Source organism: Dendrobates tinctorius, unplaced genomic scaffold (assembly GCF_039654945.1).
Source record: "Dendrobates tinctorius isolate UK_male_01 unplaced genomic scaffold, ASM3965494v1 ptg000388l, whole genome shotgun sequence".
NCBI classification, from domain to species: Eukaryota; Metazoa; Chordata; class Amphibia; order Anura; family Dendrobatidae; genus Dendrobates; species Dendrobates tinctorius.
Window position 1 is genome coordinate 7,360,694 of NW_027362054.1, and position 26,688 is coordinate 7,387,381.

General features: G+C 44.4%; 1 protein-coding gene across 1 annotated transcript in view; it reads left to right on the forward strand.

Moving 5' to 3' along the window:
* The window catches only part of BLOC1S1 (biogenesis of lysosomal organelles complex 1 subunit 1), a 32,556-nt gene extending 16,456 nt beyond the window's left edge, over positions 1 to 16,100 (forward strand). The window contains exons 3-4 of the mRNA XM_073563445.1: positions 12,993 to 13,125; positions 15,658 to 16,100. Coding sequence (XP_073419546.1) covers positions 12,993 to 13,125; positions 15,658 to 15,768 — 244 coding nt within the window. The 3' untranslated portion in view covers positions 15,769 to 16,100. The remainder of the gene's footprint in view (positions 1 to 12,992; positions 13,126 to 15,657) is intronic.
* Positions 16,101 to 26,688: the final 10,588 nt, after the last annotated feature.

Genomic DNA, 26,688 nt, shown 5'->3' on the forward strand with positions numbered 1-26,688 from the left:
AAGAAGATAACCATTTGGCCGCAGGTGTTCCATGGGTAATATCACCATCCCATACTTTAACCACCGACGCTAGCCCCCACGGATGGGGAGCCCATATGGGGAATAGCTTCTGTCAAGGAAGGTGGAGTAAAGAGGAACTACAATATTCGTCTAACTTAAAAGAGCTGACGGCAGTAGATTATGCATTACATCATTTTCTTCCACAGCTCCGTGGGAAACATGTCAGGATTTTATCGGACAACACCACCACAGTGGCATATTTATACAGACAGGGAGGTACTCGATCAGAGACTCCTGATGTTTTCCGCAGCAAAAATCTTAAACCTAGCCGAAAAGTATTTGTTGTCCCTGCACATCAGGGGGAAAAACAACCAAGAAGGCGACTTCTTAAGCCGATATACACTACGGCAGGGGGAGTGGTGCCTAAATCATTGCGTCTTCAAGGACATAGTATATCTATGGGGGCAGCCTCAAATAGACCTCTTTGCCACGAGAAAGAACAGACAAGTAGAAAAATTTGCCTCCCTATCCTTGGCGGATCATCCAGACATACTAGACACCCTTCAGGCCCCATGGAAATTCAACCTGGCATATGCCTTCCCTCTGATCGTACTACCACAGGTCATTCGGAAGATCAGAGAGGACAAGGCAAGGATAATTTTAATAGCACCATTTTGGCCCAAGGGACCGTGGTTCTCATGGCTACAAACCATGTCGATCCTTGGGTCCTCCCTTCGATCCCCAACCTACTCTCCCAAGGCCCTTTTTTTTCCACCCCCAAGTGGACAGCCTACACTTGACGGCGTGGAATTTGAGAGGGAGCTACTAATTTCAAGAGGTTTCTCCGAAACACTAATTGGTACGCTCCTACAGAGCAGGAAGCAGTCTACCACCCAAACTTACACCAAAATATGGAGAAAATTCCTGCAGTTCCGTACAACCTCTCATCCCACAGAAATTCCGATAGGGCCTATCTTGGAATTTCTACAAAAAGGAAAAGAACTGGATCTGTCAGTAAATACATTGAAAGTCCATGTATCTGTATTATGGGCCCTCTTCGGCCATAATATAGCAGAGAACAAATGGGTGTCCCGATTTATCACAGCTTGTGAACGAATGGCTCCTGTCCACATACCTAGAGTCCCTCCTTGGGACTTAAACTGGTCCTAGATGCCCCTTTTGAACCCATAGATACTGTATCTCTAAAATACTTGTCACTCAAAATGGCCCTCTTAGTAGCACTAACATCTGCTAGGAGGGTTGGCCGCAGAGTGAGATCTCAGGAGACCAGATCTCGTCTCCCAAGATCTCACTATGCGTGGCCATTTTCATGAACCAAAATTCAGCATTGCAACAATGGAAGCGTGGGGGCTCCGGCCTTTCACAAAAGGCCGGCGGAGCCCCTGGACCGTCGATCACCTGCAAAAGTGCCACTCCAGCCCGGGATGGATGTGCGGGGGCTCCGGGATTTCCACCAATGCCGGCGGAGCCCCCGCTCCACCGATCATCTGCCAAATCGCCGCCCATCATCCTAGGATGGATGTGGGGACTTTCACAAAATGGCAGAGCCCCCACACCACCGAACCTGCTGCACCAGCCAGGGATGAGCCTGACCACCTCCTGCTTTTCCCTATTTTTCTTCTGAAAATTTGGGGTGCGTCTTATGGTCCGGTTCGCCTTATAGTCCGCCTCTGGTCTATTTCTAACTTCACCACCTCCCCTCTCCCACTATCTGACCACCATCTACTCACCTTCTCATCCCTGTCCTCCTCCCCTGGCACCCATGTCCAACAATATGCTCACCCCCGCAGAAACCTTGCACACCTAGACACCCACTCACTCTGACTCTGTTCTACCACTGGCATCCATATCCTCACTCCAAGACACAGTGCCACTGCTTTCTACAATACCACTCTTGCATCAGCTATTGACACGGTCGCCCCTCGTCTATGGCAGAATGCGACGTATCAACAGACAACCCTGGCTCAATAACACCACTAAAAAGCTCCGGCAAGTGCCCAGGGCAGCAGAGCGGCGTTGGAAGAAAACAAATTTGCAAGATGACTTCACTGCATTCAAACAGGCAATACTCTTTCAAATTTGCCCTCACCTCTGCTGAACAGGCCTTCTTCACAACCCTCATATCTTCCCTATCCGACAATCCCAAACAGTTATTAAAAACTTTTAACTCCCTCCTCCGCCCACCACTGCCCCCTCCAACCTCCCTCATCTGTGCTGAGGACTTTGCCACACACTTAAAAAAATAAGACCGACCAAACAAGGCAAGTCTTCATTATTCAACCACCACAACCCCTTTGTATACCAGACCAATGCCTAAACCACATAACCTCCCTCTCCAACATCACTGAAGGGGAGCTTAATCGCCTCTTCTCCAAATTGTACCTCACAACCTGTGCACTTGACCCCATCCCACCTCCTCCCCAACATCACCACCGCACTTATCCCACCTCTTCAACCTATCTCTAACGTCCGGTACCTTCCCTTCTGCTTTTAAACATGCCACAATCACGCCTATCCTTAAAAAGCCAACCCTCGACCCCACCGCTATGTCCAGCTATCGCCCAATATCACTGCTCCCATTCGCTTCCAAACTCCTGGAGTTGCACGTCCACTCTGAACTTTCCTCCCACCTCTCATTCAACTTGCTCTTTGACAATCTACAATCTGGTTTCCGCCCCCCCCCCCCCCCCCCCCATCACTCCACTGAGACAGCCCTGACCAAAATTACCAACTACTTACTTACAGCCTAAGCAAACGGACTATATACTCCTGCTTCTAGACCTGTCCTCTGCATTCGACACAGTTGACCACTGCCTCCTACTACAGATCCTCTCCTTTGGCATCAAAGACCTCACCCTATACTGGATCTCCTCATACCTTTCAAACTGTACATTCAGCGTCTCCCACATTACCTCCTCATCCCAACATCTCTCTGTTGGAGTCCCCCAAGGCTCTGTTCTAGGACCCCTACTCTTTTCAATTTATACCCTTGGCCTGGGTCAACTCATAAAGGCCCATGGATTCCAGTACCACCTTTATACAGACGACACTCAGATCTACCTCTCTGCTGTCCAGAATCCCAGAGTGTCTATCAGCCATATCCTCCTCCTCTCACTTCTTCAAGCTCAATGTGGACAAATCTGAACTCCTCATCTTTCCTCCATCTCACAGATCTTCCTTACCTGACCTATCTATCACAATGACATCCCCAGTACCGGAAGTCCGCTGCCTCGGAGTAACCCTTGACTCTGCCCTGTCCTTCAAACCACACATCCAAGCTCTTTCTACCTCCTGTTCCCTCCAGCTCAAAAATATTTCCAGAATCCGTCCTTTCCTCAACCCTCAATCTACTAAAATGCTTGTGCACGCCCTCATCTCCCGCCTCGACTACTGCAACATCCTTTTCTGTGATCTCCCTGCTAACACCCTCGCACCTCTCCAGTCCATCCTTAACTCTGCTGCCTGAATAATTCATCTCTCTCCTTGCTGCTACTCCACTTCTCCCCTCTGCAAATCTCTTCACTGGCTTTCATTCCCTCAGCGTATCAAGTTCAAATTACTAATACTGACCTACAAGGCCATCTATAACCTGTCTCCCCCATATGTCTCTGAACTAATCTCCCGATTCCTTCCCTCATGTAATCTCCGGTCATCCCAAGACCTCCTTCTCTCCTCCACACTTATTCGCTCCTCACCCAACCGCTTCCAAGTATAGCCCCCATCCTCTGGAATTCTTTGCCCCAACATGTTCGATTATCAACCACATTCGGATCCTTCAGACGGAACCTGAAAACCCACCTATTCAAGAAAGCCTGCAATGAACCCACTACCTCCTCACCTCTACCGGAGATATCACCTCAACCAACACCGGAACTGCTGCAACCCACCAACCTACTGTCTCCTTCCCCACCATCCTGTAGCATGTAAAGGCCCCGTCACACATAACGACTCACCAGCAATCCTGACAACGATATCAAAGTGTCAGGATCGCTGGTGAGTCGGTACATGATTGCTGGTGAAGCTGTCCGACAGCTTCACCAGCGACCAGCACAGCGATGCCGAGCGCGCGGCGTAGCTGTGTTCGTTAGTTACCAGCTCCCTGCATCAGCGCGCTGGTAACTGACTTACACATCGGGTTTCTAAGGGACGCACGTTAGTTACCAGCTGATCGCCGGTCTCCCACCTGTCGCACGCAGCGATGCGTGCTGGCCAGCGGGAGACCAGCGATCAAAGAAATGTCCAGGGCTTTCCAAGAGCAATCAGCGATACCGGCAGGGGGGCTGATCGCTGTCACACACAGTGATCTCGCTGGTGAGACCGCTGTTGTGTCACAAAACTTGTGACTCAGCAGCGATCTCACTAGCGAGATCGCTATGTGTGACGGGGCCTTAAAGGGGGATTTAAACATAGCGATATCGCTAAAGCATCACCGATTTTGTGACGCAGCAGCGATATCGCTATGTGTGATACCTACCTCTGACCGGCTCCCCCGCCGTCTGTCATTGATCGCGCAGCTCCATTTCTCGTCGGGCGCTTCCTGCTGGCGCCGACGAGCGACGCGTGGGCGGGAGGACGTAAGGATCGCCGCGTCTGAAAGGTAAATAACGACCGCTGTATCGCTGCTGCATCGCTGTGAGATCTGCTTGTGTGGCAGCTCACTAGCGACCATTTAGCGATGCACCAGCGATCCTGACCGGGACGTATCGTTGTTGGGATCGCTGGTGCATCGCTAAATGTAAAGGGACCTTTAGCCCGAAAGGGCAGGGTCCTTTCCCCTCTGTATCAGTCTGTCATTGTTAGTTTGTTTACTGTAAGTGATATCCGTAATTTGTATGTAACCCCTTCACATGTGCAGCACCATGGAATCAATGGTGCTATATAAATAAATAATAATATGGGTGGTATGTTGATAACAACAACAACAACAAATGGTTTTGTTATTTTGAAAGTGTTTTTTTTTTTTTTTTTTTTTTTTTTTTTTTTTTTCCCCCTTTATTCCCCCCCCCCCCCATGAAGAACCAACTTTCTCTTCAACAAAAAGGGGTTTTGCTGCAGCTGAGTATGTAATTAAAAATAAGTGTTCCTCCTATAATAAGAATATTCTAACTCTCCTGTGAGCTCTGTGACCTGTGTATATCTGTCAGTGACTTCTAATCTTTTGGCAACATTGTTGGTCTCATGGCTTATGTCCACGATAGCATTACAAATAAGTTCAGAGCCGAGACCAGACTTCTTGAATGCAGATGTCGGACCATAATCCAGATCTTAAAGGGAATCTGTCAGTAGGATCAACCTTTCTTAGCCGTCTATATGGGCATGCCTGTCATAGGAAGCTGAATACAATGGTACCTTGATATCTGTAAACCGATGGCTTAATGCAGAGAAATCCACGTTTTTCTTATGTGTAAATGAGCTGTTTCAGGCTATGGCCCGGACACTGATCTGCACGAGACTCTGCCTCCAGAGATTATTTTTACATGAAGGTGGAGTTACCAGTGTGATGTGTGATGGCCGCTCTCTGCTCTCCTGATCTCACTGCAGAGCTGTGTGTGATTATACCTGACCCATCTGCAGGTCCCTCTCAGCTTACAGGCAGACAAGATTGTAATACAGCAGCGCTGTGAGAGCTGCAGCAAATGTGATTGTAAGAAGACAAAGTTCAGTTCTAGTGTTCTGTGTTAGTTACTTGTCTTTGTCTTATACTGGAAGTTGGAATGTGTCCGGGAGTATGCATTGAATTTTCTTGCCGTTACAGGACCAGAATCCATGTGGCTAAGTTCCAAAACTGAGTATTTGGTGCGTTTTTGATGTTGCAGATATTCAACTTTTTTACATATTAGCTAAATTGGGCTAATTGCATTTCTGCACCTGTTTTTGTTTGTTTGCTAAGTTTTGATAAAACTTTAATGATAGCAGTTTTACATGCGATTTTATGCATCCCACTCAAGTCTGTGGGGAAAATCTGCAAATAAAACCTTTGACCCTCCAGACAAAAATGTTACAGATTTCAAAAACTCGCTGCTGGTAAGTTTTCATAGCGTTATTTAAATGTACAGTGGGCATAAGGTTGATATAAATCCTATACACTTTTTTGGAACTGTAATTCTCTCGTTTTCTGTGCCTGAAAATATGCAGCAGGAAAAGGGCAAAAACTCAGTATGTGAACTTGGCCTTGGCTATCCAGTAAATGCTATGTGCTCTATCTTGTGGCCACCAGGTGGCGGTGTTTAATCATGAATACATTGCCGTCTACATCAGCCCCATTGTCTTAAGAGAGCTCCCAACACTACAAATAACAATATGAAAAAAATGTTTCAGCTCACCCCTTAGCGTCCTCTGGATAGCAGGAACCACACCGTCGCACGGAGGCGCCCTGGCCTGACGGATAAAAGTCCAAACACACAGTAATCTCCAGCAATCTCAGGCAGGAAGGTAGTTATATATAAAAAAAAAAAAAAAAAAAAAATTCCTTTATTTCTTTTCGTTAAAAGAACATGTTACCGGTAGTGGATACCCCAGTGGATGGTAAAAAATCCAACGTGTTTCAACTCAAGAGTCTTCATCATGGATTACAAATTCTGACAAAATGTGACATTTTAAAAGTCTCCAGACAGGAGTGAGGAGGTGGTAGGTAATGCCCTCATTAGCATGTTTAATTGATGTAGCCAATTATCCACACCCAACCTCCAGGTTGAAGACCAGTTAAAAAGAGAGGGGGGGGGGACCCTACAAAAAAACCCTCTCAAAATTATTTACTTTACATGCAATAGCAAAAAGGGAATACATTAAAAGAATATATGAGGACTATACACATTCGTTTCTAAACAGTTAAATACATGCTTGACACAGCAAAAACAATTATTTTGACGGTATTATTTTACTTGTACTGCATGATCAAATCTTGTCTGGTGTTCAGACCTGTTGGGACTCTTGTACATAATTTAAATATCCAGTAAGATTCCCGATTGAGGGTTTTTCTCTGAAAATTTCCACCTCTTACGGATTTTATTTATTTTTTTCTATGCTAATAAATCTGAAATCAGATCCTATGGAGCTTTTTTTGGACTTTGTGCGCATTGATGTATGTCATCCCCTGAGGAAGAAGTAGTTCATGCTTCGAAACGCGTTGGGAATAAAAACATTGATCTTTTAATACATCGGTAATTGTGCAATATGTTAAGCGGCGCAGGAAGTCCAAAAAAAGCTCCATAGGATCTGATGTGTTGGCGGTCACTTGTTTGACCCTTGGACGTGCAGCAGCTGATCACTAACTCTATATGCTTTTACTCTTCTACAGCAGATGAGTAGATTCTATATACCTCTATAACTTTATCATCGGATAAGACCCTATTTGTGCTCTTTTGTTCCTATAGTGCAGAATAATAAATCTGAAATGGGTGAGGTCTCGGTTATGACAATTAATGAAATGCTTGGACACCGCAGAGACATTCAATGCATCAGGATTAGTATTGTCGGACAGATGTCTTCTAATACGTTTCTTTAAGGGAGTAATAGTGCAACCTAAACTATGTTCCAAATTATTATGCAAAAAGTTTAGGAGTGATAAGGTTAGAATTTTTTTGTTTGTCATTTAAACTCATTGATGGTGATGTGTGTCAGGGCTCTTTATCACTGAAAGCAATTGCAGATACCGGTGCAAATTAGTTTGGCAGGTGTGTCCAAATAAAGGCAAGACTACTTAAGAAGGCTGTTCCACATTATTAAGCAGCCTACGTTTTTTGCCAAAATGGGAAAGAAAAAGGATGTGTCGGCTGCTGAGAAGCAACAAATTGTGGAGTATTTAGGTCAAGGCATTACTACAATGAACATTGCCAATACACTTCATTGTGATCATCGCACAATCAAGAAGTATGTAGCTGATCCCCAGCACATACGTGTGCGTGCTGATAAGGAAAAATTGAGGACTCTTTCCAACAGGCAATTGCATCAGGTTAAAAGAGCAGCTGCAAAAATGCCTTGGCATAGCAGCAGACAAATTTTTGAAGCTGCTGGTGCCTCCAACATCCCCCGAACAACAAGATGCAGGGTCCTTCAGAGGTTTGCAGCTGTGCATAAGCCATCCTGTCGACCACCTCTATCCACTGCACACAAGCAGAAACGGCTCCAGTGGGCCAAACGATACATGAAGACTGACTTCCAAACTGTTTTGTTCACCGATGAGTGCCGTGCAACGCTCGATGGTCCAAATGGATGGATTGGAGGATGGCTGGTTGATGGACACCCCATGAAAACACGGCTAAGGTGCCAACGAGGAGGTGGAGTAATGTTTTGGGCTAGAATCATGGGGAGAGAGATTGTCGGCCCCTTTAGGATCCCTGAAGGGGTAAAGATGAACTCCATAATCTATGTGGAGTTTCTAAAACAGTACTTCCTGCCATGGTTCAAGAGGAAGAACCGTGCTTTCCGCAGCAAGAGCATTTTCATGCATGATAATGCACTGTCTCATGCTGCAAATAACACATCTGCATCTCTGGCTGCTATGGGCATAAGAGGACAAACTTATGGTGTGGCCACCATCTTCCCCTGACCTCAATCCCATTGAGAACCTCTGGAGCATCATCAAAAGGAGTGCCTACGATGGCGGGAGGCAGTTCACATCTAAGCAACAGCTCTGGGAGGGTATTCTGTCCACAGGCAAAACAACTGAAGCACAAATCATCCAAAAACTGACAAATTCAATGGACGAGAGAGTTCAGAAGCTTCTTTCGAACAAGGGGTCCTATGTGCAAATGTAACATCACCTAGAATAAAGTTTTGACTTGAAAACTGTTTTTGATTTCATTTTGTAATAAGCTGATAATGCTTATAATTTCACAATTGACCATTTTTTTTGTTCAAAATAAAAATACAAAGGTTGAAAACTCTGCTGTGCATAATAATTTGGAACATGCATTTTGAGTTTCTTTTTAAATATATACTGTTTTCATAGGCAGTTTGTTCAAAAACATTGCAATTATACTAGAATATTAGATGACTGGAAAATAACAATGACTGCAATTCATATAGGTAATTTAGAGAAAATATGAGGAAATATTTTTTTTTTGCATAATTTGGAACACAGTGTACTTACTGCACCTCACATTCCATGCACTGAGTTAAATATATGACATCGGGAGTATTACAGTTTATAAAACTATGAATGGGATAAGAGTTTCCAGTTTGTAGCGATGTGAAAGACTAAGGCTATGTGCACACGCTGTGGATTCTGCTGCGGTTCCGCAGCGGTTTTGGCCCTGCGGAACCGCAGCAGTTCCGCAGACATGGTACAGTACCATGTAACCCTATGGGTTTTAAAAACCGCTGTGCTCACGCTGCGGTTTTTTCCGCACGGTTTATAAACTGCAGCATGTCAATTGTTTCTGCGGATTCCGCTGCGGTTTCACACCTTTAACATAGTAGAGGTGTGAAACCGCAGGTCACTTTACCTGCGGTTCCGCAGGTTAATCTGCAGTGTGTGCACGTAGACTTACTTTTAAGTGCATAAGAACAAGAGATGCAGCAACTGTGGCCGCGTTTAAGAAATCCCCTATATGAGAGCCATGTTGAATTTTGTGAGAAAGTATTACTGGTTTCACATTTGCGTTAAAACAACGCTGCGTCGTTAAGCCCCGCCCCGAGCCGGCTCCCTGCCCGCCCCATTCGGGATCACCGCCTACTTTCGCATTTGCACGCATGCGATCGGCGCACCCTATCTTTAGCATAGGGTGCGCAGATCATGCGCTGCCAGTGTGAAAGTAGCGTGCTGCGCACTTTTGACAGTGCGCCGAAATGCAGCATGTTGCATTTCGGCGCGCACGGCGCACCGTCAAAAGTGCGCAGCACGCTACTTTCACACTGGCAGCGCATGATCTGCGCACCCTATGCTAAAGATAGGGTGCGCCGATCGCATGCGTGCAAATGCGAAAGTAGGCGGTGATCCCGAATGGGGCGGGCAGGGAGCCGGCTCGGGGCGGGGCTTAACGACGCAGGGCGCAGCGTTGTTTTAACGCAAATGTGAAACCAGCCTTACAATGCTAGGGGATAATTTATCCACCAAAATAGGAGCCCGCTTGGCTATATATTGAACTCTGTTTTTCTGTAGGACATTGCAGAGTTTTTATCCTTGTATAATAGTGGCACATATTTCTTAACCCTTTCGCGCCTGAGCCTGTTTTTGCCTTCGTGACCAGGCCAATTTTTTCAATTCTGACCAGTGTCACTTTATGAGGCCATAACTCTAGAACGCTTCAACGGATCCTGCTGATTCTGACATTGTTTTCTCATGACATATTGTACTTCAGGATAGTGGTAAAATTTCTTAGATATGAACTGCGCTTATGTTAAAAAAATCGAAATTTGGCAAAAATTTTTGAAATTTTGCAATTTTCAAACTTTTAATTTTTATGCCCTTAAATCAGAGAGTGATATTGCACAAAATAGTTAATAAATAACATTTCCCACATGTCTACTTTACATCTGCACAATTTTGGAAACATAATTTTTTTTTTTTTCTTTTTTTTTTTTTAGGAAGTTATAAGGGTTAAAAGTTGACCAGCGATTTCTCATTTTTACCACAAAATTTACAACATCATTTTTTTTTTAGGGACCACCTCACATTTGAAGTGAGTTTGGGGGGTCAATATGACAGAAAATACCCAAAAGTGACACCATTCTAAAAACTGCACCTCTCAATGTACTCAAAACCACATTCAAGAAGTTTATTAACCCTTCAGGTGTTTCACATGAATGAATGGAATGTGGAAGGAAAAAATAAACTTAACTTTTTTTCACAAACATTTTACTTCAGAACCATTTTTTTTATTTTCACAAGTGTAAAAACAGAAAATGAACCACAAAATTTTTTGTGCAATTTCTCCCAAATACGCCGATACCCCGTGTGTGGGGCTAAACCACTGTTTGAGCACACGGCAGAGCTCAGAAAGGAAGGAGTGCCGTTTGACTTTTTCAATGCAGAATTGGCTGGAATTGAGATCGGATGCCATGTCGCATTTGGAGAGCCCCTAATGTGCCTAAACAGTGGAAACCCCCACAAGTGACCCCATTTTGGAAACTAGACCCATTAAAGAACTTATCTAGATGTGTGGTGAGCACTTTGAACCCCCAAGTGCTTCACAGAAGTTTATAACGTAGAGCCATGAAAATAAAAAATCATTTTTGTTCCACAAACATGATCTTTTAGCCCCCAATTTTTTATTTTCACAAGGGTAACAGGAGAAATTGGACCCCAAAAGTTGTTGTCCAATTTGTCCTGAGTACACTGGTACCCCATATGTGGAAGAAAACTACTGTTTGGGCACACGGTGGGGATTGGAAGGGAAGTAGTGACGTTTTGGAATGCAGACTTTGATGGAATGGTCTGCGGGTGTCATGTCGCGTTTGCAGAGCCCCTGATGTGCCTAAACAGTGGAAATCCTCCACAAGTGACCCCTTTTTGGAAACTAGACCCCCCCCAAGGAACTTATCTAGATGTGTGGTGAGCACTTTGAACCCCCAAGTGTTTCACAAAAGTTTATAATGTAGAGCCGTGAAAATAAAAAAAAAATCATTTTTTTCCACAAAAATGATCTTTTAGCTCCCAATTTTTATTTTCACAAGGATAACAGGAGAAATTGGACCCTAAGAGTTGTTGTCCAATTTGTCCTGAGTACGCTGGTACCCCACATGTGGGGGGGGGGACCACTGTTTGGGCACACGGTGGGGCTCGGAAGGGAAGTAGTGACGTTCTGGAATGCAGACTTTGATGGAATGGTCTGCGGGCGTCATATTGCATTTACAGAGCCCCTGATGTACCTAAACAGTGGAAACCCCCAATTCGAATTCCAACCCTAACCCCAACACACCCCTAACTCTAACCCTAACCCTAGACCTAGCCTGCCTACCTGCTTTTTTTTTCTTTACTTTTTTTTTTATTTTTGTGTTTTTTATTTTTTGTATTTTTGACTCATAGTAACGCCACTTCTCCTCTGATCTCACACTGGCAGATGAGCAGAGGTGAAGCGGCGTTACTGTGTGACAAGATCGCTGCCTGACACAGCTGTGCCAGGCAGCGATCAGCTGTGCCAGGCAGCGATCTAGTCACACTGTAACGCTGCTTCACCTCTGCTCATCTGTCAGCATGAGCTCAGAGGAGAAGTCGCGTTATAATGAGGGAGATCGCCGGGAAACAAGCAGCTTTCCCAGCGAGCTCTCTCATTGGCTGCTGTGACGCGACGTCATCAGGACCTGAACCAATCAGGTCTCGATGACGTCGGGGGTCCCAGCATGCATTGTGCACCGGGATCCCCGCGTTATAAGGTATGAGGGGGTCCCGGGGGGCACAAAACCGCTGACAGTAGATAAACGTCGGCACTGCACAAAGCCCAGCAAGCGCCAACGTTTATCTACTGTGGGCGGTCGCGAAGGGGTTAATAATATTTGTGATGGTGTGATACTGTGGAGTGTTTTTTTTTTTTTTTTTTTTTCTTCCCCCCCCCCCCCCCTCTTTCTCTCTTTTTAACTTGTCTTCAACCTGGAGGTTGGCTGTGGATAATTGGCTACATCAATTAAACATGCTAATGAGGGCATTGCCTACCACCTCCTCACTCCTGTCTGGAGACTTTTAAAATGGCACATTTTTTCAGAATTTGTAATCTATGATTAAGACTCTTTTGAGTTGAAACGCGTTGGATGTTTTACCATCCACTGGGGTATCTACTACCTGTAACATGTTCTTTTAACGAAAAGAAATAAAGGAATATTTTTCACAACTACCTTCCTGCCTGAGATCGCTGGAGATTACTGTGTGTTTACAAATAACAATGGGCTCTTTTCAGCTCAGATCTCTTCTTGATTTTTAATTAATTTCTAATGGCGTTCTTGTACGATGTTATTAAATTAAGAGGGTTGAATTACTATGACAAACTGTCATGTAGCTAGAACATCATTCTTGTTTCCTTTTTTCTCGGATGCAGTGTGGCCCAGGCATATGTAAATCAAAGGAAGCTGGACCATGAAGTGAAGATACTGCAGACCCAAGCCTCCCAGTTTGCAAAGCAGACAACACAATGGATCAGTCTAGTGGAAAACTTTAATCAGGCGTTGAAAGTGAGTCGTCACGTTTTACACATAGAAACCTGAGAAGCTTATAGACCACCAGTCAAACATAGGGCTTGTATATAGAGAAGAACGGAGGTCTGGAGTCTTTCCAGCTGACAATGTGCATCATGCTTACAAGAGTCTAAGGCCGGTTTCACATTAGCGCATTTTATGCGCGCGCACGGCCGGGGGTAGCTCCGCCCCCGATCCGGCTCTCTGCCCGGCGTGCCCGCCCCTTCCTTGTAGCGCCGCCTCCTAGCGGACAGCGGCGCCTGCGATCGGCGCACCCTATCTTTAGCATAGGGTGCGCCGATCGTGCGCTAGTTGCGCTTTGACCTGCGCTGCGCACTTTTGACGGTGCGCCGTGCGCGCCAAAATCGAACTTTTCGGATTTTGGCGCGCATGGCGCACCGTCATAAGTGCGCAGCGCAGGTCAAAGCGCAACTAGCGCACGGCCTGCGCACGATCGGCGCACCCTATGCTAAAGATAGGGTGTGCCGATCGCAGGCGCCGCTGTCCGCTAGGAGGCGGCGCTACAAGGAAGGGGCGGGCACGCCGGGCAGAGAGCCGGATCGGGGGCGGAGCTACCCCCGGCCGTGCGCGCGCATAAAATGCGCTAATGTGAAACCGGCCTTAAGCTGAGTAATGTCCTTTTCTACGTGTAAAGGTACTGTCACACTTAGCGATGTACCAGCGATCCCGACCAGCGATATGACGCGGTCAGGATCGCTGGTACATCGCTAAGTGGTCGCTAGTGAGCTGCCACACAGGCAGATCTCACTAGCGACATCGCTGGGGACGGGGATTGCTACTTACCTGTCAGACGAGGCGATCCTGCGTCCTCCCGCCCGGCTCCTCGCGTCGCTCGTCACCGCAGGAAGCGCCGCAGGAAGCTGACGACGAGAAACAGTCCAGCCTGTTCTCGCGCGATCAGCGATAACCAGCGGGGGAGCGGGTTGTAGGTAAGTATCACACACAGCGATATCGCTAGCAATATTGCTATAACGTCACAAGTTATAGCGATATCGCTTAGTGTGACAGGCCCTTTAGGCCGGGATCACACATGCGAGAAACTCGGACGAGTCTCACATCTTAATACCCCGCACTGCTGCCGTGCATAGAAACACATGGAGCCGCACACTCCGCTCCCGAGTGCCGGGTATTATGGTGCTGTCCCCGGCTATGTGGGCCTTCTCTAAAATGCTCTCATAAGAGGTCTTAAATCACATGCAGAAACCTATGACCATGGTCACTGAGACATCCATGCAGTCCGCCCTATTAGATTACAGCAAAATGTGACTTTGGCCGCATGACATAAAGATGTCAAAGTGCTAAATTGCAGCTAATGATAGTGAATGTGGTCACGCTGACATTTTGCATACATTGCTCATATTATGCTATGTTAAGCCTGAACTTGAGGGAGAAAAACCTCATTGTTACAAGAATTAAATTCACAATCTTCCGTGTATTATGCTACCTAATAAGTTCTTGCTAAATCTTTAGAGATTTCTCAATTTGAAACAATTTACACCTTAAATTCCTAGTTATTCTGACAAGCTGTCATTAAATGTGTTAATGGGCAACCATGTGACATAATAAACACTAGTCAAATAAGGAAATGGTTGCACTCAGTTGCATTAAGGCATATCAAATATGAAATATATGAAGTACGAATAGCATAATGGCTTCTGTAATTTAGAAAATACATGAGATACTTGGCACAAAATTTGGCCAAAACATGTGAGCCCATTCACCAACGTCAAGGTGATCTCATTGAACAAGTCCCTATTCTAACTGCCTAGTGTGAACTAACCTCTGGCTAATAACATGGTAAAGCCTGTATTTATAGGAAGATAGGAACCAAAATGATTGGATGTAATTAAAATCACAGCTTGATGAAGGGCGGAGTGCTCAGTCAGAAAGCTAACATACAAATGACAGAAAAAACTGACTGCACATCTAGAACTAGTCTGAATAGGTGCACTCCGCCCTTCATCAAGCTGTGATTTTAATTGCATCCAATCATATTTTGGTTCCTATCGTCCTATAAATACAGGCTTTACCATGTTATTACCCAGAGGTTAGTTCACACTAGGCAGTTAGAATAGAGACTCGTTCAATGAGATCATCTTGACGTTGGTGAATGGGCTCACATCTTTTGGCCAAATTTTGTGCCAAGTAGCACACATGTTTTGTCTAGATTACAAAAGCCATTTTGCTATTCGTACTTAATATAGTTCATATTTGATATGCTTTAATGCAATTGAGTGCAACCATTTCCTTATTTGATATGTAAACTGTTTTTTGGTATGCACCTATTCAGACTAGTTCTACATGTGCCGTCAGTTTTTTCTGTCATTTGTATAATAAACACTAGTGTCAAAGATGTTCTGACATTGAGTATACCCATAATTGTGAATATATCAGGACCTTGTAGTAGACACAGTTGTAATTGGTGAAGAATCTAGCGCTAGATCCTGTCTTGCCACGTTTGACCGTATATCGTTTTTGTTTTTTGTTTATTTTGTTTTTTTTAAACAGGAAATTGGTGATGTTGAGAACTGGGCCAGAAGTATTGAAAAGGACATGCGTATAATTGCCACTGCTTTGGAATATGTGTATAAAGGCCAGCTACAGTCTTCTGCCTCCTAAGAAGAGACTAATAACTTCATACTGCAATGCCTTCAAAAGTATTTTGGGTTTTTCCTGAAGAAGAAATCCTAAGTTAATGTGGCGGCATTGTAAAGTTGCTTCTTGCTGTTTAATACACTGAACATTTTATTGTGCAATCCTTCCAAGACTGCGTCACTCCTGACACGGAAGTGTCCTGGCTACATCTTACAGGGGATAGAATATGTATCAAGCGCAGCCTGCTTCTTGGGTACAAGTAATAACGGTACTAACAGCTTTTACAACATGTCCAGGATTCATAAATGTGCTTTCATGATTTCAGCTATTTGAAGATAAAACGTTTTTCTTGCCAATTCTTTCAATTAACTTATTGAACTAACTTTTTTTTTTTTTTAATAAATTTTTCTCTGCTGTTTAAGTACTGTGATGAATTTATGGAAACTTCTCCAATGCTGTGTAGAAAGTCAGAGAGCAGCGTTCATTTACTCGTGACATGAAGATGCTTAAAATGTGTCCTCTTAAGTGCAAATGCATAAATCTCTGAAAAACACAGTCCAAATAAGGACCCTGATTTCTGCACTAGCCCAGCATCTTTTTACCACAATTAACAGCCTTGAGTAGACCTATATAGTTGTGAATCCAGATCTAGACATCGTGGTCCATACTTGGTCTGTTCTTCGCTTTAAAGAGGTTGTCCGCTTTATTAAACTGATTTTCCAACAACTAGCTGATTTTAGAATACATTGGTACAATCAGTAGCAGCTTAAGTCTAGGGCAGAATGCATTCTATTACACTCAAGTTCCTCTGCTGGGCAAATGAAGCATGATTTGTTTCCCATGGAAAACGATGGGCTTTTTTCAGACATATTTCTCACTCACTAAATTCCTGTTTACTCACCTCTATTAACTCAGAACCTCCAGAGGGTATGTTCCCACGGTCAGTAAACGGCAGTGCTTTTTATGCGGCACATGTCAGCTCCGTCCAAAGTGCCGCAGGTGATTCCGCATGTGTTCATTCAACCATACAGAATCACCGCACCCAATACATTGTATGGGGACATTTATCTTGCGGAGACAGAGCGTAGTGATACATGAAGCACTCCCGAGTGCCGGCGGCAGTGCCAGGTATTAACATGTGAGACTTGTCTGTGTTTCTTGCATGTGTGATCCACGCCTAACATTTCTATTACCTGTATGCCCATATTAATAGGTCATCTATGTCCCAGGGGGTGACAGGTTCCCTTGAACTATTTCTGTGTCCTATTAGCTCAGTGTTTCCATCATCTTATTGTATTATAGAGTGAGTTATAAAAAAAAATTGGGAGCGTAATTATCAGATATGGAGGGTGTTTCTGCTGAGTCACAAGGGCATGTGACGCTCAATAGTGAGAGAATTGGGTCTGGCTAGTAAAAGTAAGGCATGGCTTATGGAACTACGCACATCAGACACTTGTAATTGGATATTTATTTCTCGCCGTACAATTCTAATACACCATGACAAGATCAAATAAATCTAGAATGATAGACTGCTGTAAAGGACATTGTATTCTCTCTGATTTCCATCAGGATGTCGAGGCCTAAGATGCTAAAAAATACAAGTGACACAAATGGCAACTAAGGACATGACTGGGGCGGTAATGCCCAAGGCTATTCTATTTCTAGACCTGTCATTTTGTGCCCTCACCTATTTACCAGAGGCAGCTGGTTGATGTTATCACTCCGCTGTGTATTCAGTCTCTTTTACAGGCAGAGCTGATCTATTCTGAACACCTGCTGTTTTCCCTCAGCATGGTTGTAAAGCCAGTGTTATGCCTTGTGTTTTATCCTCCACTAGGGATACAAGTTAGCCGTTAATGTCAGCATTGGGTACTATGTGCCCTGACCATCTGTCCGCTCCACTGTTCTATAATAATTGGGTTGTTTCCCTGGGTTATGATTATTAATGTACAGTATAGAAGTTTTGTCTGTACAGTCTCAACTGAACAGAATTCTGCTATCAATAGAGGGGTAAAAGAGTGAGGCCGGAGTCACACTAGCGAATAAATCGGTCGAAAGCAAAGCGATAAAAAATCGCATTGCTTTTGTCCCAATATTATTCTATGGTTTAGCTCCCATCATCAGATTTTTTTTTTTTATCTGATCTGTTCCTCGGACCAAGACAATCGCAGCATGCTGCGATTTTTGGATCGGATTCGCCAACGCAAGTCTATGGGTGCGATTAAAAATCAAATTGAAATCGGCCCACACGTGTGACTTGCGATTAAATCGCAACACTTCTGGTCAACAGGAAATAGCATCAGGCATTGGCAGGAAGCTTTGGGATGCAAATTACACTTGCAGCATAAAAAAAACCCAGGAAGGACGCCTTCACGGAGTCCTCCATCATGTCCACGCCAGTGAATGTGGAAATGCTGATAGTTCTGGTCCAGGAGAGGCCAGAACTATGGGACCAGAGAGATCCCCACTATGCTGACCGGACACTCAAGGAGGCAACGTGGAGAAGAATCTGTGCCCAGATGTTCAGTGGCTATGCGGCAAGACCTCGGGAGGAGCAGGAGCAAATTAGTAAGTTAAATAATGTGTACACATAATCAAAAACCCTAATGTAATATGCTCAATGTAAGTTACAAGATGTGGCGTCATTGCTCACATATCTGTAACAAATTCCTACGCCATTTAATGTGTGCATATTTTCAACATCTAAATTACACCTCCTTGACTGGTGGCCCATGAAGATTTTTGGTTCTAAAAATGTAAATACTTAGCTAATTGTTCTGCCACCAAATGCAGTGCTCTCCTTGTTTTTTGGTCCGTATCTTAGCCAGTATATATCTTTGGTTTTTTGTCTCTAAATATAATAGATTTTTGCATCATTACCACAGGTTTTCAACATTTTCTTAGAAATTCGGTGGTTTAGAAGGTCCTTTTTTGTAGTAGGCCTCAACCTGTTACTTATTTTGGTAGTATTGGTGTCGAGCCATCAGAAATATTCATATAAGTTTCAAAATGTGTGCCTAAGCGTATGTAAACCATTGATAACATAGCCATGTGTGGTCTTAGGAAATTCTGTGTTTTGTTTCACATTGTAGTGACTGATGTGACAAGGCGTTGGCGCAGCTGTAAGGACACATATAGGAGGGAGAGACAGCTGAGGGCCCGTAGTGGAGCGGCCGGAACCACAAAGAGGAAATACCTCTACTTTGACCGCCTACATTTCCTTGCTCCTGTGATGGATCTGAGACCGTAAGTGCAGGGTTTAATGTAGTACTTGTTTTTTTTCGCTAAGCAAACTCTAAATGTTTTTTTTTAATTGTAGCACCGAGTCAAACCTCACAGAGAGGGAGACTGGTTCCGACTCTGAGGTGGTGATTGATCCAGAGTCGGATGTTTCTGCAGGGTCTGGCCCATCTGCAGGACTTCCCAGAGCCACACCACCACCAAGGTCACCACCACCAGAATCTGGTAGCCAGGCAGCACAGCATGACCAGGGCAACAGTAGCAGCCCCACCATGCCTCTGGATCCCTCTCCACAGCCTTCTGCCCTACCATGACGAGGCAGGAGAGGAGCACCTTTGGGAACAAGGAGGCAGGTTGACCGTGGTGTCTTGGACTACTTGTCCACAGCGGCTCATGATGATGGGGATGAGGCTTATGGGCGCAGTCTGGCACAGTACTTGAGGGCAATTCCCCGTGGGTACAGGCTGCGTACCAGAGGGGCTCCAAATCGTTTTGGATGCCAGCACACCACCCAATAATCCCCGCACTGTTTCAGTTTCTGGAAAGGTGGCAGCTGTCAGATGAAAATCAAATTGATAGGCTGGTTGGACTTGATGTGACAAGTCAACCATCCTTGGAACCTGCTCCTCCTCCGCCACGGGTGCCAACACCTCCGCCTCAGCCTGCACACATCCCCAATGTGGCTCCACAGGTCCAATATATGGGCCAGGGCGCACATGCCCAATATGGCCACTTTAACGTACCCAATGTTGGAGGGTGGCCCCAACATGGGTATGTTAGACATGGCCATATTGGGGGATATGGGCAATTAGGGCAGCCCTACCATGAGTACCCCCACCAATTTCAAAATTACCCCTACCCAAACCCCCAAATAGATCCTGCAAGGATGAAACAGATGGCACAGCCACCTGGCAGCGCACAGGGGGACAGATGTGGCCCAGCAACCAAGGCCAAATGTCCAAACAGGACCCCCACCTTCACCACCCCCAACCTACCATGACTTGTAGGTTTTCCTTTTGGCCTTTTTTTTTTTTTCGAGGTTGTCTGTTTTATACATGATGTTTATTTTTTGTGTCTTTAATGTTAACTGCTAATGTGCTGCAAACATGCCATATGGCATTAATATGGTTATTTGCTTTTGGCTTTCCCCCCCAAAAAAAAAACAAGTAATAAACTTGTTAACATTCACAATGTGTGCCTGTTCCTGTTCGTACATGTTCTGTAATGTGTTAGATAGATCTACTAAAAATTACTCAGAAAAAAAACACTAAAGGGCAAAAAATCTTTATGAAAACTCAACACCACCAAACCACTACATAGATAAGGCATCATTTTGCCTGGGAGTAGCAGCCTGAGGTGTTAGAAAATAAGTAGTGAACACATCACGTACTTTGAGTTCGGAAATTGGGGTGGGATTACATGTGTCCTAGGCCTAGACACATTTGCAGACTCAACTTCAGCATCATCATGTGAGGGGCAGTCATGAATTCTTGTGAAGTTATGTAGGACCACACAGGCTTTAATAACTTAATTGACATTTGCTTCACTCAGCTGAATTGCGGACTGTAGGACCCTCCATTTTGCCAAAAGAATACCAAAGGCGCACTCCACCAGTCGCCGAGCACGTGATAGGCGCAAGTTAAATATTCGACGCCGGCGGTCAAGGGTTCGTCGTGGATATGGCCTCATGACATGTCTGGTCAATTGAAACGCCTCATCTGCTACAAGAACATAAGGCACCGGTTCCAGATTTGAGTCTGGAAGCTGACGTGGTGGTAGGTCAAGCTCATTATTACGCAGCTGCCGACCCATAATTGAAGAATTGAAGACTCTGGAGTCTCCAGTTCTTCCATAGGCCCCAATATCTACACTTATAAACCTGTAGTGAGTGTCGACCAGAGCCAACAATACTACAGAAAAATATTGTTTATAATTATAGAATTGGGACCCTGAGTTTGCCGGCTTACGCACACGGATGTGCTTCCCATCCAGGGCTCCAATACATTGTGGAAACTGGCAGGTGGCCTCAAATCCACGGGAGATACGCAACCAGTCTGCCATTTTGGGCTCCGGCATTACCACATGATGGAATCTGGACCAGATTTCGGAGCATGTAGACCGCACAATGCCAGAGATTGTTGATTTCCCAATTAAAAATTCTAAATGCAGACCAGCATATGAAAGGCCAGTTGAAAGGAAGCTTAAAAAAAAAAAAAAAAACATGAGTACACAGCCCGACAAATAACAGATAAAGCTTTTTAAATCACATTTCAAGTCTAGGAATTCTAAAGTTGGCATGATCAACATTAAATTACATGCCATGGCTTGGTTAAGTAATACAGAAGCATATAATGTTTATTTTGAAATGTGCTAGAAAAAATGTGATAAAAAATGGCAATAATAAATAAGGTTCAAGGTCTGGTAAGGATATACAGTTGTGGCCAAAAGTATTGACACCCCTGCAATTCTGTTAGATAATACTCAGTTTCTTCCTGAAAATGATTGCAAACACAAATTCTTTGGTATTATTATCTTCATTTAATTTGTCTTAAATGAAAAAACACAAAAAGAATTGTCCTAAAGCCAAATTGGATATAATTCCACACCAAACATAAAAAGAGGGTTCGAAATATCATGTGATGCTTCTCTAATTGGTGCAATTAACAGCACCTGTAACTTACCTGTGGCACCTAACAGGTGTTGGCAATAACTAAATCACACTTGCAGCCAGTTGACATGGATTAAAGTTGACTCAACCTCTGTCCTGTGTCCTTGTGTGTACCACATTGAGCATGGAGAAAAGAAAGAAGACCAAAGAACTGTCTGAGGACTTGAGAAACCAAATTGTGAGGAAGCATGAGCAATCTCAAGGCTACAAGTCCATCTCCAAAGACCTGAATGTTCCTGTGTCTACCGTGCGCAGTGTCATCAAGAAGTTTAAAGCCCATGGCACTGTGGCTAACCTCCCTAGATGTGGACGGAAAAGAAAAATTGTTGGATAAAGAACCTCGACTAACATCCAAACAAGTTCAAGCTGCCCTGCAGTCCGAGGGTACAACAGTGTCAACCCGTACTATCCGTTGGCGTCTGAATGAAAAGGGACTGTATGGTAGGAGACCCAGGAAGACCCCACTTCTTACCCCGAGACATAAAAAAGCCAGGCTGGAGTTTGCCAAAACTTACCTGAAAAAGCCTAAAACGTTTTGGAAGAATGTTTTCTGGTCAGATGAGACAAAAGTAGAGCTTTTTGGGCAAAGGCATCAACATAGAGTTTACAGGAGAAAAAAGAGGCATACAAAGAAAAGAACACGGTCCCTACAGTCAAACATGGCGGAGGTTCCCTGATGTTTTGGGGTCGCTTTGCTGCCTCTGGCACTGGACTGCTTGACCGTGTGCATGGCATTATGAAGTCTGAAGACTACCAACAAATTTTGCAGCATAATGTAGGGCCCAGTGTGAGAAAGCTCGGTCTCCCTCAGAGGTCATGGGTCTTCCAGCAGGACAATGACCCAAAACACACTTCAAAAAGCACTAGAAAATGGTTTGAGAGAAAGCACTGGAGACTTCTAAGGTGGCCAGCAATTAGTCCAGACCTGAATCCCATAGAACACCTGTGGAGAGATCTAAAAATGGCAGTTTGGAGAAGGCACCCTTCTAATATCAGGGACCTGGAGCAGTTTGCCAAAGAAGAATGGTCTAAAATTCCAGCAGAGCATTGTAAGAAACTCATTGATGGTTACCGGAAGCGGTTGGTCGCAGTTATTTTGGCTAAAGGTTGTGCAACCAAGTATTAGGCTGAGGGTGCCAATACTTTTGTCTGACCCATTTTTGGAGTTTTGTGTGAAATGATCAATGTTTTGCCTTTTGCTTCATTCTCTTTTGTGTTTTTTCATTTAAGACAAATTAAATGAAGATAATAATACCAAAGAATTTGTGTTTGCAATCATTTTCAGGAAGAAACTGAGCATTATCTGACAGAATTGCAGGGTGTCAATACTTTTGGCCACAACTGTATGCTGCTTCACACATCATCAACATATTGCTTTAAGACATACCGTAAGGTGAGGAGTAGACGCTCCTCTGCAGAAATAGCTTTGCGCATCCTTGTGTCCTGAAACGTGATCCCAGGGCGCACAATCTCGAGCAAAAGATCAAATGTAGCAAGGCTCATGCAACAATATTGAAAGAACTTCTCCGGATCGCTACTCAGAGATGTATAGAGACGATGGAAATGGCCTTTAGATATCCTACGTACTAAAAGCGGATGGACCCACATTCGTCTACGCCTCCTCGGATCCACAATCACAGGGTATTGCGCCCAAAATGTCGGGATATAACCCAATAGAAAAGAACACACTCAGTGGTGTTAAAAGTCAGCATGTCTGTCATGTTTAGCACAAAGCAGAGATAACAAAATCCAAGCACTGACTGTATGGCAAAGGTAGCAGGCTCACACCTGTTGTAGAGCCCATAAATATAGGGCGGGATGATTTTTTAAATTAGTTTCAGTCCTAAAAACCGTTATTTGTCCATTTAGTAAGGCTCCGAAAATAAATCGCAAAAGGGATGTCAAACGGATGCTTTCATGCGGATCAACGATGAAAAATCGGATCACTGATCAAGAAACCTTGGTGCGATTTCGGAACGTAAAAATCGGACCGATTTTTTAATGGTTGTGTGTGACTCCAGCCTAACTCTTCCTTTAGCAATAAGCTGTGAGCTATTTGGACTTGTTGGGAAAAAAAGTTGGGATTTGTCTATATGTGTAATCATTATTGTTTCAACTTTTTTTTTTTTTTCCTTTGTTTTAAAGTGTGATTAAAGGGAACCTGTCAGCAGGATTGTGCACAGTAACCTACAGCCAGTGTCAGGTCGGTGTCGTTATACTGATTGAAATGATACCTTGGTTGATGAAATCCGTCTTGTGGTTGTTTAACCCCCTTCCTGCCATCCGACGTACTATCCCGTCCACGGTACCCGGGCCCATATGACCGGGGACGGGATAGTACGTCGGCGCGATCAGCGGCGCCCACGTGGTGAGCGCTGCTGATCGCGGCCGGGTGTCAGCTGATTATCACAGCTGACACCCGGCACAATGTGTCAGGGGAGGTCACGGACCGCCCCCGACACGTTAACCCCTTGCACACCGCGATCAAACACGATCGCGGTGTACCGGGGGTTAAAGGGAAGCATCGGCAGGGAGGGGGCTCCCTCCGTGCTTCCCTGAGCCCCCCACGGCAGCGCAATGTGCAGCGCTGCTGCGGGGGACTCCCTTCCTCCAGGCCCCCGAATCCAAGATGGCGACGGGGGCCTGTGGAAGCTGGCTTCCTCAGTGCCTGCAAAGCGCAGGCATGAGGAAGCCTTCTGCAGTGCCTGGTCAGATCGCTGATCTGTCACAGTGATCTGTGATTTGACAGATCAGCGATCTGTCACAGGACAGTGATGTCCCACCTGGGACTATTTAATAAAGTAAAAAAAAAAAGTGTAAAAATAATTTAAAAAAAATCGCCAAATAAATGAGAAAAAAAAAAAAAAATATTTCCCCAATAAATCCATTTTTTGGAAATAATAAAAAAAAAACAATAAAAGTACACATATTAGGTATCGCCGCGTCCGTAACGACCCGCCCTATAAAACTGTCCCATTAGTTAACCCCTTTAGCGAACCCCTTAAAAAATAAAAATAAAAAACGAAGCAAAAAATAATGATTTATTATCATACCGCCAAACAAAAAGTGTAATAACGCGCGATCAAAAAGACGCATATAAATAGCCATGATACCGCTGAAAACGTCATCTTGTCCCGCAAAAAACGAGCCGCCACACAGCATCATCAGCGAAAGAATAAAAAAGTTATAGCTCGCTGAATAAAGCGATGCAAAAATAATTATTTTTTATATAAAATAGTTTTCATTGCATAAAACCGGCAAAAACATAAAAAACGACCTAAATGAGGTATCGCTGTAACCGTACTGACCCGAAGAATAAAACCGCTTTATCAATTTTACCGCACGCGGAACGGTGTAAACGCACCCCCCCCAAAAGAAATTCATGAAACGCTGGTTTTTGTTCATTCTGCGTCCCAAAAATCGGAATAAAAAGCGATCAAAAAATTTCACGTGCCCGAAAATGGTACCAATAAAAACGTCAACTTGTCCCGCAAAAAATAAGACCTCACATGACTCGGTGGGTCAAAATACGGAAAAATTATAGCTCTCAATATGTGGTGATGCAAAAACTATTTTTACAATAAAAAGCGTCTTTTAGCGTGCGACAGCCGCCAAACATAAAAACCGCTATAAATAGTAAATCAAACCCCCCGTTATCACCCCCTTAGTTAGGGAAAAATAATAAAATTAAAAAAATGTATTTATTTCCATTTTTCCATTAGGGTTAGGGCTAGGGTTAGGGCTAGGGGTGTGTTGGGGTAGGGTTAGGGCTAGGGTTAGGGCTAGGGTTAGGGGCGTGTTGGGGTTCGGGTTGGAGTTAGAATTGGGGGTTTCCACTGTTTGGGCACATCAGGGGCTCTCCAAATGCAACATGGCGTCTGATCTCAATTCCAGCCAATTCTGAGTTGAAAAAGTCAAATGGTGCTCCTTCCCTTCCAAGCTCTGCCATGCGCCCAAACAGTGTTTTACCCCCACATGTAGGGTATCAGCCTACTCAGGACAAATTGCAAAACAATTTTTGGGGTCCAATTTCTCCTGTTACCCTTAGGAAAATAAAAAATTGGGGGCAAAAATATCATTTTTGTGGAAAAAAATGATTTTTTTATTTTCACGTCCGAGTGTTATAAACTTCTGTGAAGCACTTGGGGGTTCAAAGTGCTCACCACACATCTAGATAAGTTCCGTGGGGGGTCTAGTGTCCAAAATGGGGTCACTTGTGGGGAGTTTCAATAGTTTAGGTACATCAGGGGCTCTCCAAACGCACATGACACCCGCAGACCATTCCATCAAAGTCTGCATTCCAAAACGTCACTGCTTCCCTTCCGAGCCCCGACGTGTGTCCATACAGTAGTTTTCTCCCACATATGGGGTGTCAGCGTACTCAGGACAAATTGGACAACAACTTTTGGGGTCCAATTTCTCCTGTTACCCTTGGGAAAATGAAAAAATTGGGGACTAATTGATCATGTTTGTGGAAAAAATACGATTTTTTTTATTTTCATGCCCTGGCATTATAAACTTCTGTGAAGCCCTTGGGGGTTCAAAGTGCTCACCTCACATCTAGATACGTTCCTTAGTGGGTCTAGTTTTCAAAATGGGGTCATTTGTGGGGGGTTTCCACTGTTTAGGTACATTAGGGGCTCTCCAAAGGCAACATGACACCCGCAGACCATTCCATCAAAGTCTGCATTCCAAAACAGCACTACTTCCCTTCCGAGCCCCGACGTGTGCCCATACAGTAGTTTTCTCCCACATATGGGGTATCACCATACTCAGGACAAATTGGACAACAACTTTTGGGGTCCAATTTCTCCTGGTACCCTTGGGAAAATAAAAAAATGGTGACTAAAAGATCATGTTTGTGGAAAAAATACGAATTTTTTATTTTCACGCCCGGGCGTTGTAAACTTCTGTGAAGCACTGGGGGGTTCAAAGTGCTCACCACACATCTAGATAAGTTCCTTGGGGGGTCTAGTATACAAAATGGTGTCATTTGTGGGGGGTTTCCACTGTTTAGGTACATTAGGGGCTCTCCA